This window comes from Phacochoerus africanus, chromosome 3 (genome assembly GCF_016906955.1).
Source record: "Phacochoerus africanus isolate WHEZ1 chromosome 3, ROS_Pafr_v1, whole genome shotgun sequence".
Taxonomy (NCBI): domain Eukaryota; kingdom Metazoa; phylum Chordata; class Mammalia; order Artiodactyla; family Suidae; genus Phacochoerus; species Phacochoerus africanus.
In genome coordinates this window covers 32394425-32410274 of record NC_062546.1, presented here as the reverse complement: position 1 = coordinate 32410274, position 15850 = coordinate 32394425, and the positions used below count along the sequence as shown (strand labels likewise).

At 55.3% G+C, this 15850-nt stretch overlaps 1 protein-coding gene across 2 annotated transcripts in view; it reads right to left on the bottom strand.

The window, feature by feature from the left end:
• ACSS1 (acyl-CoA synthetase short chain family member 1) overlaps window positions 1-15764 on the bottom strand; it is a 38554-nt gene extending 22790 nt beyond the window's left edge. The window contains exons 1-2 of one of the 2 annotated variants that reach the window (XM_047771567.1): window positions 15443-15764; window positions 7533-7629 (exon numbers count right to left, since the gene is read on the bottom strand). In XM_047771567.1, the coding sequence (XP_047627523.1) occupies window positions 7533-7629; window positions 15443-15728 (383 nt within the window). In that variant the 5' untranslated portion in view covers window positions 15729-15764. The remainder of the gene's footprint in view (window positions 1-7532; window positions 7630-15442) is intronic. The other variant, XM_047771566.1, reaches the window with a different exon arrangement.
• Window positions 15765-15850: the final 86 nt, after the last annotated feature.

Genomic DNA, 15850 nt, shown 5'->3' with positions numbered 1-15850 from the left:
AGGAAACTGAGGCACAGAGGAGTTACAGCCTCTCGAGGCCATTCAGCTGAAAGGGTCAAGGGTCAGGGCAGGATTCAAACCCAGGCCTGGCTCCAAGGGTTTCTCTCAAAACCCACAGCTTCAGAACCCACGTTCTGTTTCTAAGGTTCCTGACTTGATCATGTTTGCCATTTGCCAACTCTACTGTTATTTACGTAACATTTTTCCTTGGGTTGGTTTATTTTTCTTTTACTGTAAGTTTATTTTAAGGATAAACTTAAGGCTCTGAGTCTGATGCTGACCCTGTTTGGGAGGGAAATTAGCAAGAAAAGAGTTCAAAGCCATTCATGGTAGATAGGTTGAGCCTTTCTCTAGCCAGGACAGAAAACAGGGAGGGGTGGGGGAGTGGCGTTTTCCTCCACAGTTCAGTGTTTGGCCCCACATTCAGAGCCACCTGCTCCAAGGTCCGATCCCCTCCCCCGGTTCTTTCTCTCCTACTCTGACACAGCCCTGCTGGAACCCAGATGACAGGTCAGACCTGAGAAAAGGTCTGTCTTCTTCTCAAATTCACGCCTGATTTCCCTTGGACCTCAGCACTGGCCTTCAGCCCGAGACTTGTTTCCGGAAAGAAGTTCTTCCCTTTCCAGACTCAGAGACCCACTCACATGGGGAGAGCCCGTGCCAGTGCAACTAAAAGCCCCAGAGGCTTTGCGGGCTGTTGGCCAGACCCAGCAAGGAACCCTCCCCTAAATGCCAGTGGCCCAGAACCCTGGCTCCAGTTCCCACAGGAAGTGTACCTAGACTTGTTCTGGGGAAATCTGCGAAACTGCCAGGCCTATTCCCCCACCCAGCCTCCCCACTGTTTCCAGGTTTGGATGGGGTCCAAGACAGCCACAGGGGTGGGGGAGAGGGTGGAGAGAGAATGAGGGGCCAGGCGGCATCCCCCGCTTCGCCCCTCCTGATGTCCACAGTGACCCCTCCTGCCCCCAGGGGTCTCTCTACTCCTCACAGCCCAGAGTCACCAGGACTCCTCAGCGCTCTGGCCCACCTTTTTCTGCAGCCATCCCTTGTCCCTTCTGGAGGCTACCTGGAGCCCTCTGGCACTAACCCCTCCTTCCCAGCTGGTGTTCGTGGTTAAGGTGTGTCTACTTGTCCTGGGGGGCTTGGGGGGCTGGAACCCAGGGCCCCAGTCGGTGAAGGGGTAAAGGGGCATGTTGTCTGCACACAGGCCTCCAGTTCTGTCAAGCTGTAGCCAGCTGTTTACACCTTCACTGCCCTGAGATCCCGCAGCACATCCCACAGACCAAACACCACTGGGTCCAAAGCCCATTTCTGGCCTTTCCAGCTGCATGAGCCCGAGAGCCCCAGAGGCTTGCTGAGCCTCAGGTCCCCCACTTTACAACCAGGGTAAGCATGAATCCAAACTGAGATCATCAGGGTCAGCAGCCCACACAGCCCCAGGGTCAGGGCCAGGGTCAGGTGACCAGAGGACGCCAGTTGGTTACAGGAAACCCTCCCGGGAGCAAGCCCTGGGCAGCAGACAGAAGAGTCCAGCATGGCAGGCACTGGGGGCTTGATGTCAGCCAAGCACCAGGGCAGCCCTGCCGCTCCTTCCAGGGGCTTGATCTTCCACTCCTTGGAGTCCACCAGCCAGGAGATGATGTGGCCAAGGAAGGGGCGGGAGGCAGGGGAGGAAGATCAGGCCCAAGGGTCAAGTAGCTGCCTCCACGCTGCTCCAATGGGGACCCAGCAGGGCTGTCAGTTCCCCAGCCCCCATCCTGGGTGTGCAGCCAGCTTGGCAGAAGCCAAACTGCAGGGAACAGAAGCCTCTCCTGGAAGAGGTCCCAGGAGCCAGGGCAGGCCTGTTGGCCTCCCCCTCACCAGGCTGCAGCCCCTCCGATTCCCACAACCCGGCCATCCCTCAGCACCCCAACCCCCAGCAACCCATGCACAGCAGAAGGGGGTTCACAGAAGAGAGAAGTCCTCTCCAAGGGAGGCATTTGTCAGGCATGCTCCTCAAACTCCACATCCTCCGTGGGATTCCCAGAAAGGGACCCGCCAAGGAGGCGCTCTCTGTGGAGGTCACTCCTGCTGCAGGCCCAAGGTGGGCCCTTCTGAATGTGGGATCCCAGGAGCCTGCGCTTGCCCGGAAGGAGAGAGAAAAATGAGGATTGTGGGTGGAAGGATTCAAAGCAAGGGCCAGCTTCCAAATCTGGAGCCGAAGTCTTAAGGAAAGTTAAATGGTTTAAAACCAGCTCACTCTAAGTCACCCAGGGCTCCCGCTGGATTCTGAGAAATAGCGTGGGGATTCCTGACGGAGTTATGCAATCAGAGTTACTCAGAGGTCAGCAGGGGACAACATACATGAGCCTGGCAGCCCCTGGCCTCTTGTGCCAAAGGGGAGCCGACTTATCCCACCCATCATGTGCCCCATTCTGGAGCCTCAGGGTCACCGGGGCTGGTTCACCCAAAGCACCCCAGCCATCAACCCCATTATGCCAGTTAATAACCCTCTCCCTCAATTACCCGAATATTTTAATAAAGGAGTTTGCACACTGCACCCTGTGATTAATCTGGGGGTAAGGAGCACAAGGTGCAAGGGTCAGGGCGGCTGCCTTTCAGTGGATTCCCAATAGTTCAACCAAGATAAGCGCCTCTCCTGAAAACACGCCCCACCCCCACCGGCCCCAGCAGCTGCACCCTGTCCCCTGTCACATCTGAAACCCTCTACTGACCTCCCTTCAGCTGGCCCCGTCCTACAGCTAAAACACACCTGCGTCCTCCCCTGTGTGCTGCTCAGCACTCAGCACCCAGGGGAGGAGAAGCAGATCTCCACTTTGCAGATGAGAAAACGGAGTCAGAGATCTGGAGATCTGCTCCAGGTGGCATTCAGCCAGGGACAAGGCAGGCAGAAGCACAAACCTCCAGCTGCCTCACCCACAGTGTGCTGCCCCTGTGCCCTCCCCCCCCCCACCCCCAACCTCGGCCTCTCCAAACCCAACCCCCCAGGACTTCCTCAAAGTCCTCTCTAACAGCATCCCAGTGCAACTTCCTGCTTTCTCCCCCCAGAGCCCAGGGCCACCTTTGTTACCTTAACAAGTGGCCACATGAAGACATCCAGGGCCCAGCCTTTGGGGCAGTGCCTCCAGGCTTCAGACTGCACTGCCCCCCTCTGCCCATGGGCCCTGGTCTTCCTGCCCCAGATAGCAGGGAGCCCTAAGGCTGGGCCCCGCCCTATATTCTGGGTGGGCTCTCTGCTTTAGGGGCAGGAATGCCCCTCCTCCCAGGGAGAAGCATCCTCTGCGCTTCCCAGTGGCTTTGAGGCAGGCAGAGTGGAGGGGCCAGCTGTCCCCTCTGCTCCTCTGGGCACAGGCTCTGCACTGCGCACAACCTGCCCCCCTCTACCTCAGGCCATAAGAAGGCCCAGATGGAACAAACACAGCAATTACCCCCTCCAGGGCTGGACTCCCACTGGAAACTCCACTTGGCTCACTCCTCCTGCTACAGCCTAGATGGCCAGCTGTGACCACACACTGACCCATGTCACCCTCACAGCAATCCTTGTTCCCAGAGGAGGGGCAGGCCAGGGCTAAGAACTGTTACAGTTGAATTCAAAGGGTCACGTCTGGACCCCTCTTGAGAGAACCTCAGACAGAAGATCCTGGTTCAGAGCCCAGTGCTCTTCCCTCTGTCCAGAGCACCACACACACAGCACCAAAAGGCCTGTGCGCAGGGATGCCGGGACCAGCCACAGCTGTCTTCTCTGCCCCATGCCCTTTGCCCAGACCCAGGCTGCAGGCAGGTGGTGGTCTTGAACCCCCTACCATCTGCCCAGAAGAAAGGGATTTGCATTTCTCCACATCTCCACCCCTGAGGGCCTCTAGAACATGTCAGCCTGAACTGAACATGAAAGACCATCTTATGAAGCAGGCATGTGGACAGCTACAAGGAACAGCGTCTGCTGATATCTCGCTGCACAGCCTCAGGGAGCCACCCAGTTATCAGCAGCCGCCTGGCCTCTGCATCCCCGGCCTCCGGGGCCTCCAAGGGTGTAAGGGGGCCTAGGTCCATAGGCCTGCTGGCTCACCAGGGAGAATAGCTCCCTTGGGCCGGATCTGAACACAGCTCTGGGCAGAGGAAGGCTGGAAATTGTCAGGCAGCCCTCTGGCCCTGCAGAGGCCTCAGGCCACAGGCTGCCCTCTGCCCAGGAGACCCAAGGAGGCCGCCCTGGGCTGATCCCTGCAGGCAGAGGTCCTGCCCCTTCGCCTCCCATCCAGGAATGAGCACCGTGCCTGAAGGAAGCTCTTCTGAAGGACAGAGCCACAGCCCACAACTCTGTCCTCCCGACCCACACAGCCAGCACCGCACGAGGTCCCTATGTGTGCCCCCAGCTTCCGCTGCCTGGCTCGGTGCGCCTCAGACCTGGCACCAGGTAGTGCTGCATAGAGAAGAAACTGATGGGACAGGTGGGGTGGGGACAGGGTAAGGACACTCAGCCACCCTGGGGCTCCTCAAACTGCTCCTGCCAGGCCGCCCCACCCTTAGGGAAGTGTAGCTGCAAATGCACGTTGGTTCAGGGGTGGATCCCTGAACACAGAGGGCAGGTTGTAGACACCAGCCTGGAGAAGAGGCACGTTTAGCACGTGTGCATTAGGGTGTGTGTGCACATGTGCGCCCACGTGTCACTAATGGTTGGGTGGGAGTGGGTTCACTCTACAAGCTCTATGATGATTCCTCAGAAATGCACAATTCAAAAGAACTCAGCAGACTCAGGAGGGAGAGGCTCTGGGCATGTGCAGAACTAGGCGGGTCCCCAGCTTCAGGCAGAGAAGGAGGGCATGGTCTCTGGGAAACTGCACTGCCACCAGTACCCTGCAAGGGCTCAGGCTATAGGTCTGGAACTTGGTCTTCAGGCCACCGAGGCCCGTGACCATCCTGGGGCACTCTGGGTGCAACCATGTGAGACACTTGGCAGGAAGGCACATTATTTCAGTGGCAGTTTGTATGCTGGCAGGACACCCAGCATTGAAGGGTAGGCAGCACTCCTCTGAGAGGGGAGGAAGAAGACCTCATGCCAAAATCCCAACATGACCAGGAAAATGAATAATCCAAGGCCCTAAAAACTAGCTGCAGGAGTTCCCATCGTGGCGCAGTGGTTAACGAATCCGACTAGGAACCATGAGGTTGCGGGTTCGATTCCTGCCCTTCCTCAGTGGGTTAAGGATCTGGCGTTGCTGTGAGCTGTGGTGTGGGTTGCAGACGCGGCTTGGATCCCGCATTGCTGTGGCTCTGGCATAGGCCAGTGGCTACAGCTCCGATTCAACCCCTAGCCTGGGAATCTCCATATGCCGTGGGAGCAACCCTAGAAAAGGCAAAAAGACCAAAAAAAAAACTAGCTGCAATTGCAGATAACCCGTACATATGCTTCTTTTCCCTCAATAAATAGAAAGTCACCTAGCACTAAGACTGGTTGAAGTCTATAAAATCACTTTGGGCTGAGTCTGTTTATTTTTAGAGAAAATAATAAATATTTTGCCTGTACTTACAGTTTGTCCCTTGCCCGGGACTGCTTTGCAATGGAAATGAAGTTGTTCTTTGTTCTGAACTGCTGGCTACAGTCCTGGGACTCCCCCAAGGTTACAACTACACACTCAGCAGGTGCCCGATGTTGCCCTGGACAAGCGCTACCGAGTCCAGCCAGCACAAGAACTGGAGGAAACTGGTCCATCACTGGAAGCCCCTTTCTTCCTCCATCCCCACCGCAGAGCCTTCACCTTCTACTGAATAATCACACAGAGATCAAGTCAGGCCAACACGGGTGAGGGACAGTGGAGCAGACTGACATTAGAGCAGGGACTCCAACTCCAGGGCCCGGGCCAGGGCTCGCAGGTGACCATGCTGCTGGTCATGGCCAAATGGAGTCAGAGACTGTCTATCCAGGGAAGGTCGGTGCAGTGACCAGCAGTAAAGGCTGGGGGGTGGGTTTTGGGGGGAGGGACAAGCAGGCAAGACCCACTAGGAGCCCCATAAATTAACGAACATCACTTTGCTGCATCCAAAAGTCCATTAGAATATGACCTAGCTAGACTTGGTACATTTGATCTGTGATAAAATCTGAGTCTGAGAACCAAGCAGGAAACCAGGGGTCCCCCAGAGGAGGTGACTGCTATGCTCAGTCCTGGGGTCTGGACCTGCTCCTGTGAGCTTGCCTCCTGCCTCATCCCCTCACCCTACCTACTGCCCCAGCCACACGCACCTGCACCTTCTCTCTGCTCCCAGGACGGCCTGCCTGGGCCTGGATGTCCCCTCCCTACACCCCATCTCCCCACAGCAACTCCTTCTTGTCAGCAGGACTTCAGCAAATGTCACCTCCTCGAAGAGGCCTCCTCTGACTACTGAGACCTGAAGTGACCACGCAGCCACAGGCTTGGAGATTGCTTGTTGCCAAAATGTACCCAGCCCACCCTGACTGCTAAGTGGCACTCGGTGGCACTTGATGAATGACTGGACAAGAAATGCCATGAGCCAGCTACCAGGGCTATAATCCTGCACAAGACTACATGGGGACGGGGGCCTCAAGGGGTCTGAGACAGCGCTTGTAAAGGTAAGTTGAAGCTTGAGCAAAGGGGTTTTCCCTTGGGGATGTGGCGACAGACACAAGACCTCTGAGCAAGGCAGTCCCCAGAGGGGGCAGCACTTTGGGAAGGCCAGCTCCTGTGCCCGGCTGCCAGGTCCGCTCAAAGCCCCCAAAGCATCCGCAACATCCACAAGGGGCTTGACACACAGACTCCGTGAAGAATTTGCTTAAGGAAGCACAGAAACAAATAGCAGGTGGAGCCCCTTTGTTGGTCTGTGTTTGTTTTTATTTTAGTCCCCTTTTTAGAGACTCAATTTTATTTACTGTGCCACTGTCATAAGTGCACTAAAATGGGCTGATTTTAGCGACCCTGGCATGTATTTAATCAGCTCCCGTTCATGTTTACTTTTCCTGAGGCCACAGAACATTTCCAAAGTGGAAACATGCCCCCTGATGGTTACGCGACCGCACCCCCACCCAACCAGTCATGCGCACACACAGGACTGCGCCTAAAGCCCGCTATGCCTGAATATCAGCATATTTGTTTCTGAATACCCAGTTCCTTCCAGAGGAATCTAAAACACCGAGTATTAAAGTTCCCATTGTGACTCATTGCTAACGAACCCAACTAGTATCCATGAGGATGCGGGTTTGAACCCTGGCCTCACTCAGCGGGTTAAGGATCCCGCATTGCCATGAGCTGTGGTGCAGGACATGGAGTTGCTGTGGCTGTGGCGTAGGCCAGTGGCTACAGCTCCGATTCGACCCTTAGCCTTGGAACCTCCATACGCCGTGGGTGCAGGCCTTAAAAAAAAAGAGAGAGAGAGAGAGAGAGAGAAATAAATAAATAAATAAAGACATCAAGTATTGCTCAGGGTGGAAGAGAAAGCCAGAACCCCTCCTGTCAAAAACCCAGCAGAGGCGGTAGTGCTGGCATCACGACAAGCAGATGCTTGCCCTCAGGGGACACACGTACCTGTAGGTGATCCTCACCGCAGTTCCAGGCTCGTCCCGCTCCCAGATCAAAGCAACGCTCTCTGGGGACTTCTGAACATGCTGATCCAGGCAGTTGACTGCACAAAAACAGGTTCACGGGCATTACACTGGGTGCCATTGGAGTTGGAACCCCGAGGGTCAGGTTTGCTGTGCTTTGCTCTACTCTCACTGGGGTCAGAGGCAGGCTTCTGCCTTGTGAAGAGGGATGTGACAGATCCCCGGAAACCAGGTGATCACTACATGAGGATGACATGTATGCAGGTGCAGGTGCCTCACACCAGGAGCCCCAACCCCAGCCACCCCCGGGGCACCCTGACCCCACTGGCCCCATAGCTTTCAGGGCTCCCTGGAAGTTCTAAGGTGCTGTGGGGCTGAGCATCACAGCCTGGACTGCTAGGGAGAAAACTGGAGGTAAAAACGCTGCTCAACTCTGTGCTCAGGACATGGGCCCAGCTCTCGGGGGGTAGTGGTGCAATCTCTGGACAGGACCCACATCCTTTCCCACGTATATACATTTTTCCTTTTTTTTGCCCGGGGAGGGGGGGCGGGGGGGCGGGGACTGCACTCACAGCATATGGAGGTTCCCAGGCTAGGGGTTGAATCAGAGCTACAGCTGCCGGCCTACACAGTCACAACAACACCAGGTCCGAGCTGCATCTGCAACCTATATATACCACAGCTCACGGCAATGCTGGATCCTTAACCCACTGAGCAAGGCCAGGGATCGAACCTGCATCCTCATGGATACCAGTCATATTTGTTTTCTACTGAGCCATGACAGGGACTCCCTCCTTTTTTCTTCTCTTTGGAGCACTTACTTATCTTCCCCAATTCAGTCTCCTCCTACATAAATTGGGGACGCAGCCTCTGTCCTGTCTACCTCCCAGGGCCACGACCAGAATCAAACAGAAGGCAACGCTGAAGCGCTATTACATAAACACGAGGGGGGTTACCCCCGTAATCACCATGCTCCGAGTCACAGAGACTCCTATGAATGTTTCCTGATGGAAAACCACTCTGACAAAAATTATGGGAGACCCTCCCCAAAACGAATCATGTGAGTCCCAGAATCCTGGAGAGGGTGAACTCACATGAAAACATTTACAAACTTCAGCTTGTGTGTCTGTGTGTGTGTCTCTGTGAATCACATTTTCCCCTCTCAGCTATTTTATCTAACATTTACTCTTATAAATAAAAAAAAAAAAACTTATTTCAACTTCTGGCTTTTCACAAGTCCATAAATTATCCTCAAACAATAAATGAAGATAGATGTCATGGGGGAAATGACTACTTAATTAACACAGGAAAGTTCTTTGAATTAATAGAAAAATGGAAGAAAAGAAATGCCAAACAAAAAAGAAGAAGAGAGGAAAGCAAGAAGGCAAACTGAGAAGAAGGGATGTGGTGGCAAAACCTAGATTTACACAATAAACCCAACATCAGCCTGTTGTTGGTCTGGTCCAAAGTTCAGAAATCAAGAGTTTTCACAGTGAAACCACAGATTTCTGGCTTCTCTTGGACAATGAGAAGATGAGGCCAGACCCTCCCCTGGCAGCAGAGATGGTGACCATCTCTCAGCAGGGGTGGGTCCTGTCCCCACGGAGGTCACAGGCCAGGAGTATTCAGCTGAGGACGGGCTGCAGCCAGCCCTAAGCAGAATCTGACAGGAGGAGGGCTGATTCAGGCTTTGCCTGAAGGGGTGGGGGTGGGATGCAGTGGCTGCAGATGCAAACCCTCGGGCCCAACCCAGACCTGGTCAAGAAGCCCCAGGAGATGCTGTGTGCAGGCTCTTATTCTGGGTTGCCCTGGAAGTGTTGGCTCAGGTATAGCTTAGGAAACAGTCTCCAAGTAGCCCAGGTGGTCCAGCAACGGATGCCTCCAACAGGCGCCAGGACCTGCTTCTTACCCCTGGTGATGACCCAGCTTTGAACCAAGACTCTCCGTGCTCGGAGCCCAGCAGGGCATCTTGCACCTGGCGTAGGCCCAGCAAGAGGGCAGCGCTACAGAATGTGGAAGCAGAAGCCAGCTCACAGGGTATGGCTGGGCATCTCTTCCCAGGGCTGGTGGCTGGCAGAGACCCAGGAAGGTCTTCTACATGGTGTCCCCCAGGTGTCATCCCTGTACATGGAGGTGCTAGACAAGCGGGCAGGAAGGCCCTGTGTGATCGGCCTCCCCTCGCTGGCTGGTGCGAGTCTGTTGAGGGCCTTGCTGCCTCGAGGCCTTGGCAGGATTTCTCCCTGCCTGGGGGACACTGTCCCACCCTCCCTGCTGCTGCCTCCACCTGGTGCCCACCCTCACACAGGTTCCCGCCTGCATGTTCTGTCCTGTTTCTTCCTTCGGACTTCGTGTCCCCTTCTAATGCTTCCTGAGATGTTGACAGCATGCTGCCCCTGTGCAGGCAGCGGCCAGGTGCTCTGCTCCTGTCTGTTTGCAGCCCTGCAGCCAGACCCAGGGCACAGGGCAGAATAAGCACCTCAGCTCTGGATGATGGATGGACTTCTGGGTCCTCAAGCTGGAGGGTGACAAGGGGGGTCCAAATGACACCAGGTTGGCCCCACATCCAAGGAAGAGAATAGACCTCTTTTCATCTTCATGGCATTGTCCCTCAAGAAGTTTCCCTAAATTAGAGCTCCTAAATTCCCAGAGCCCCAGAGGGCTCTGAGCAGGTGGATTTCAAGGCCCCCCTTGAGTCTCTGACTGAGCAGGTCTGAGTGGGCCTGAGCATCTCACTTCCACTAAGATCTGACGTGACATAATGCTGCAGGTCCAGGACCCCGATCAGGTAGGCAGACGTGTGCATACATCCACACACATCTGACTGGTATTATGTTGCAGATTCTGAGGGCTTTCTTTTTCCAAGGGGGCAGAAGTAATATAAGACCCCTGCTGGCTCTGTAAGACATCTGACCAGGCCCCTACTGGGTGGCAGCCTGGGGTCATGCTTAAACCCACAATCTAGCGTCAGGCTGCTGTCCAACCACTCACTAACTATAGCTTGGCCTGTTTACCTCTAAACGGCTCTAAATTTTTCTCCTAATCCGAGGCAGTAACGGTTCCTGACCCTGGGAGTCACCGAGGTAATTAGATGCCACGGGATCAGATGGTGTGGCAGTGTCCCCAAAAGAGGCATAGTTCATGGCTGCCACAGACAACACTCAGATGACACAGCTTCCAGAGAAAGCACAGTACAGGCTCAGGGCGACATGGCCCTACCATGCCGTGCATATGTGAGCTTTCCGCGTGTCCATGGTTCCTGCTGCTGCCTCAACTGGAGACAGATAAACAGAGGAGGAAGAATGAGGGGAAGGGAACTCCCCTGTTTTCAAAAAAAAATCTCCACCCAAAGAATTGGCAGCTGAACAAGTAAACACCATTTCCAAGTATTTCCAAGAAGAGTAGGGCAAGGAGATAGTGCAATCAAGGGTTTGGCTCATACCTCACCTCTTGTTTCAAGTCTTTTCCAAACTTTACAGCATATAACGATCTTTCCCACTCAACAAACCATCCAGCACTTACTCGTTCTGCCCAGTGGCCCCCATCCTAGGTCAGCACACCAGCTCTGCTAAACCCTCCTCCACCTGGGTCACAAGGTCCAAGATTCCTAAGATTCCTTATCAGGAGGGGGGGCAAGGGACAATGGGCAGACATCCTAATTCTCCCCTTGGCAGCTGTAACCTGCAGCACATTACCCAGCGTGGATCTGTCTCTTCATTGATCTGTGGTCCAGCTCCTCCCTAGAAGGCAGGCTGGGGGCATGGGGGCATTTTCTGCCCCATTCCCACCATGCCTGAGTTGGGGCCTTTATTTCCACATCTGTAAAATGGAGCCACCCAACACTTCACGTTGCTGTCACGAGGGTGATGTGAGATGAAGCACCATGACACTGACCCAGGGGCAGATCTGCACTGGGCCTGACACCACTCTGCAAGCAGGTAAGCAAATGCCTGCTAGTGTGTGTTATCATTTCCATCATAAAATGGTACACATGAAAGCAAGAATTTTCATTCAACAAATTCTAGCCGGCTGTTTAAAGGCATCCCTGCCCCTCCCCACTTTATAGAAATTCAATTTTAATCCAAAGAAACGAGGCAGTTAATATTCACAAAAGAAATCACAATGGGTTTTCTTTAAATAGAAAACCTCCCTGGCACATTTTAAGGTATTGCATCAATCATAAAAATTGTATTTGCCAACTTTCCAGAAGCATTAGCTATTTAAAGGAGTCGTGCCTCTGACCACTGGAGAGGATTTGGGCTCCTCTGACGGACCCTCCCCCTAAGACCTGAGGTCACGTGTCCACTCAGAGCTCCTTCAAGGACCTTTGACAGCTCCTCCAGCTGCTGCGAGGAAACACAGCCCAGGAGGCAGGATCTTGCCGGCTCAGTGTGTCTGCCGTCCAAGGGACTTGAGGCTTGTCAAGGAGGACAGAGCTAGAGCAAAATGATTCCCCTGCTGCAACGAATGTTCCCCCAAACCTCCAAGCTTGAAAGTAAGAAGACACGCACTTGTTTTTCAAAACCAGACCCAAAATAGTTTAGTTTTGTGTTCTGAAAGCAACACATCACTACCCTCCAGCTCTCCATTTGCAACTTCCTAACATCTGACAGAGCAAAGACATCTGTTGAGACCTACAAGGGAAAGAGGCAAACTTCAAAGACTACGAGTCTTGTTCAGAATGGGGCTTTCTGCAGAACCTTATGCAAAGCATAACATAAGTGTAACAGAAGCACGTCACTGAGGGGTGTCAACTCTACCTCTCTGCCCCTGGGGCCTTTGATGCTACAACCCCCTCCACAGGCCTGGCTCTCCTGGGGCTGCAGGACAGACTCTCCCCTCAGCCACCTGGGAGGGAGCTCCAGTCTGCTTCCCATTAGGTCCCCGCCCCACTGTTCATAGGAAGCACAGCAGGCTCAGCTGAACCTGCCCAAGGCCAGGTTCAAGGTCACAGCCTCTCCCCTCTCCCCAATCCCCCAGGATTCATTAATAAATAACAAAGGCCAGTGGTTGGGCACCAGGAATGTTCTAAAGACAGTGCAGAGTGCTTTACAAGCGTTTCTAACTCAATGTCAATAGCAGCCCCAGGTGTCCCAGGTCACATGCCCCTGGTCTGCTAGGAAGCCTAGCAGCTTCTGCTTTGGTCTCAGGGATCTCAGGTTGCCAAAGTTCCCTGGGCCCAGCCTCCACCCTGTGAAAAGCCCCTGGGAGATGCTTTGGGCCACAGTCCAGCTGAGCCCAGCGGGCAGCGGCAGTCGGCGCCACTCCAGATGGGAGTGAGCAGCAGGTGAAGACAGGAGCCCCAGATGACAGGAACAGAGGCAGCCACGCCCTTCGAGCCCTGTCCAAAGTCCTGACCCATAGAATCTGCAAGTGACTAATAAAATGACAATGATAGGAACTGCGACAGAATTCATTTATGCACTATCCTCATGCTACACCTGGGGAGATGCAGGAAAGTACAGTCAGGAAAAAGCAAGGCTTCAAACCCAGGGGTGAGTCCAAAGACACGCTCGGTGCCACCCATGAAGCACTACTAGTCATCCGTCCTCTCCAGGACCCTCTGCCCACTTCAGCAGTGTCTCCACCTGACCTGCTCAGACACAGGGCAGTGGTTCTCAATCTCAAGTGTGTATCAGAAGCCCCTGGAGGGTTTCTGGTTCTGGCCACCTAGGATGGGGCCTGAGAACTTGTGTTTCTTTTTTTCTTTTCTTTTTTTTTTTTTTGTCTTTTTGTTGTTGTTGTTGTTGCTATTTCTTGGGCCGCTCCCGCGGCATATGGAGATTCCCAGGCTAGGGGTTGAATCGGAGCTGTAGCCACCGGCCTACGCCAGAGCCACAGCAACGCGGGATCCGAGCCACGTCTGCAACCTACACCACAGCTCACGGCAACGCCGGATCGTTAACCCACTGAGCAAGGGCAGGGACCGAACCCGCAACCTCATGGTTCCTAGTCGGATTCGTTAACCACTGTGCCACGACGGGAACTCCGAACTTGTGTTTCTAAAGAGTTTGCAGGTCATGCTGCTGCTGCCCGTCCGGGAACCACACATTGAGAACTCAGGTACAGATCTTCTTGGAGGGGTAAAGGGAATTTCACATGACGTGTCTGGAATGAGCTATAATCACACGACTGTCACACACACAGCTCATGCCAAAACACCCTATCCAGCCCACAGCTTTCTAGCGGCTCCCAGGGCAGCCATGGCTTGGCCTGGTCCTTTTTCACACCATCGCCTCTGTGATGTACAGACGCGGCGGAGGGCAGAGATATTCCTGATAGATGAGTGGGTGGCATACGCATTTGGGGTAAGAACACAGCTGAAAAGCTCTTTTGCTATGTGACAGCTTTCTGAAGCTCAGTTGCTAAGGGAGCCATAGGGAGAAATAAGTGTAGGAAAAAAGGTGGAAGAGTTGAGCACTGACCACATCTTGGACCTGACCCTGACAGAGTGAGGCTCATGAGGTTCTGCCTGCCTGTCCCATGAGACCCGTCCCCAGTCTTATCTGAGCATGAGAGGTAGCAAGTGCTCAGGAGCCAACCTTGAATGTCCCAGCAGCCTCAGTCTCCCAAGTCCAAGGCAGCTTCCAAAGCAACTGCAGCCTCCTGCCCCTGCCTCTGCACGTATCTCTCCCCATCCAGGGTGCGTTCCTCCAACCCTGCACATCCAAGGGTTTGGGGGTTTTCCCACTAGTTCAAGGACACTTGCTGCTGACTCAGTTTTAGAGAAAACGCTTATCTACTAAGTGAGTCATTTTGATTAAACCAGTAAAACAATACACAATATGAAAAAAAATCTGGTCCAAAGTTCTCTTAAGTGTCTCTGAAAAATAACTGCAAGATATTAGCTATAATTTTACGGCTATTTCTGAATTTTATGAGTTAAAATTACTACTATTTATTAATCGCCAATAAGTGCTGGGACCGGTCCATACTTCTGCGTACTTTGTCCTTACAACCAGCCCCTTCAGGTGGGCATTACCACCCCCAGTCTACCCAGGAGGAGACTGAGGCTCAGAGGTACAGAGCAACTGGGCCAGTAGATGGTGGAGCCTGGGAGACTCAGACCCCCACTTCCCAGTTCAGGTCTTGGTCATGAAGACCTACAGATCCTTTCCTCAAACAACCCAGACCCCACTTACCTTTCCCCGTTCCCCTCTGACCACCCTGCACGGCTGCCCACACCCAGGCCCGACCCTGCCAGGCTGGCCGCAGCCTTAGTTCCCGGGCCTTCTCCCCTAGCTGGGCTGGGGAAGGGGTTACTCTCCCCTCTACCCGATCCCAAATCCTGACAACGCGTGGCGGGATTCAGTCTCTGCAGAGACCCGAGGACTGACGGGCGGTGGAGCTGGTTTCTGGGGTCCCAAACGCACCGGGACTAAAGCCAGCGCCGTGGGTCTTCCGGGCGAAGGTGAAACTGAGAACTGGGAGGCCCCACCACTGCTTCCTTCCCGGCTGCGAGCCGATTCCGGCTACGGGTCGATTCTGGCTACTGGCGGGGCTCTCCTCCTCGGCCACCCGCCACAACTCGATTTGTTTACACGGGCAGGGCTGCTCCCCAGGCGAGTCGCCGGCCCGCACCTGGCGGTGGCAACAGCCAAAAGCTTCTCAGCGCTATCTCCCGCCGGGACGGGAGCAGGAAGTCCGGCTCCGGGGTCCCCGGGCCCTCCACCCCCGCTCGGCGCAGGCGTCGCACTGCCTCCCGCGGGCGCGCACGGCGTGGGGCGCCGGGACCCCGTTCAACGTGGGGGGTGCTGGCCGGGTGGCAGGGGAGTGGGCCGGGCTGGGCCGGTGGGTGGGGGCGGGGTGACGGCGCCGCACGCCCGAACGCTGAGGAGGGGGCGAGTGCGGCAGCCGTCGCCGAGCTCTGGCGCCAGGGTCCCCGAGCCCACTCACCGGACACATTTAACTGGCCTCCCAGGAACCAGCCGATCTTGCCGCTGCGGAAGTCGCAGTCGCTCACCGTGTGGTAGGGGGTGTCCCACACAAGCACGTCCTTCGCCAGCGGCCCCCAGAAGGCGGCCGGCTCGCGCGCGGCCAGCGCGATCCGCTCCTGATAAGAGCCGGGCGGCGCGGCGGGGGCGCTGCTCCAGAGACGGGGGACCCCGGGGCCCCGAGCCCCCACCCCGCGAAGGCCGCCCAGGAGCCGCCCGACGCCGCAGCCCAAGCAACGGGCAGCCATCGCGCCTCAGAGCCCCTCGCGGCTGTGGCGACCCAGCCCTCGCGCGCCCGCGCCCCGCTTCGGCCCCGCCCCGCCCCGCCCCCCGCCCACCGATCCCGCCCCTCCCGTCTGAAGCAGCCTCC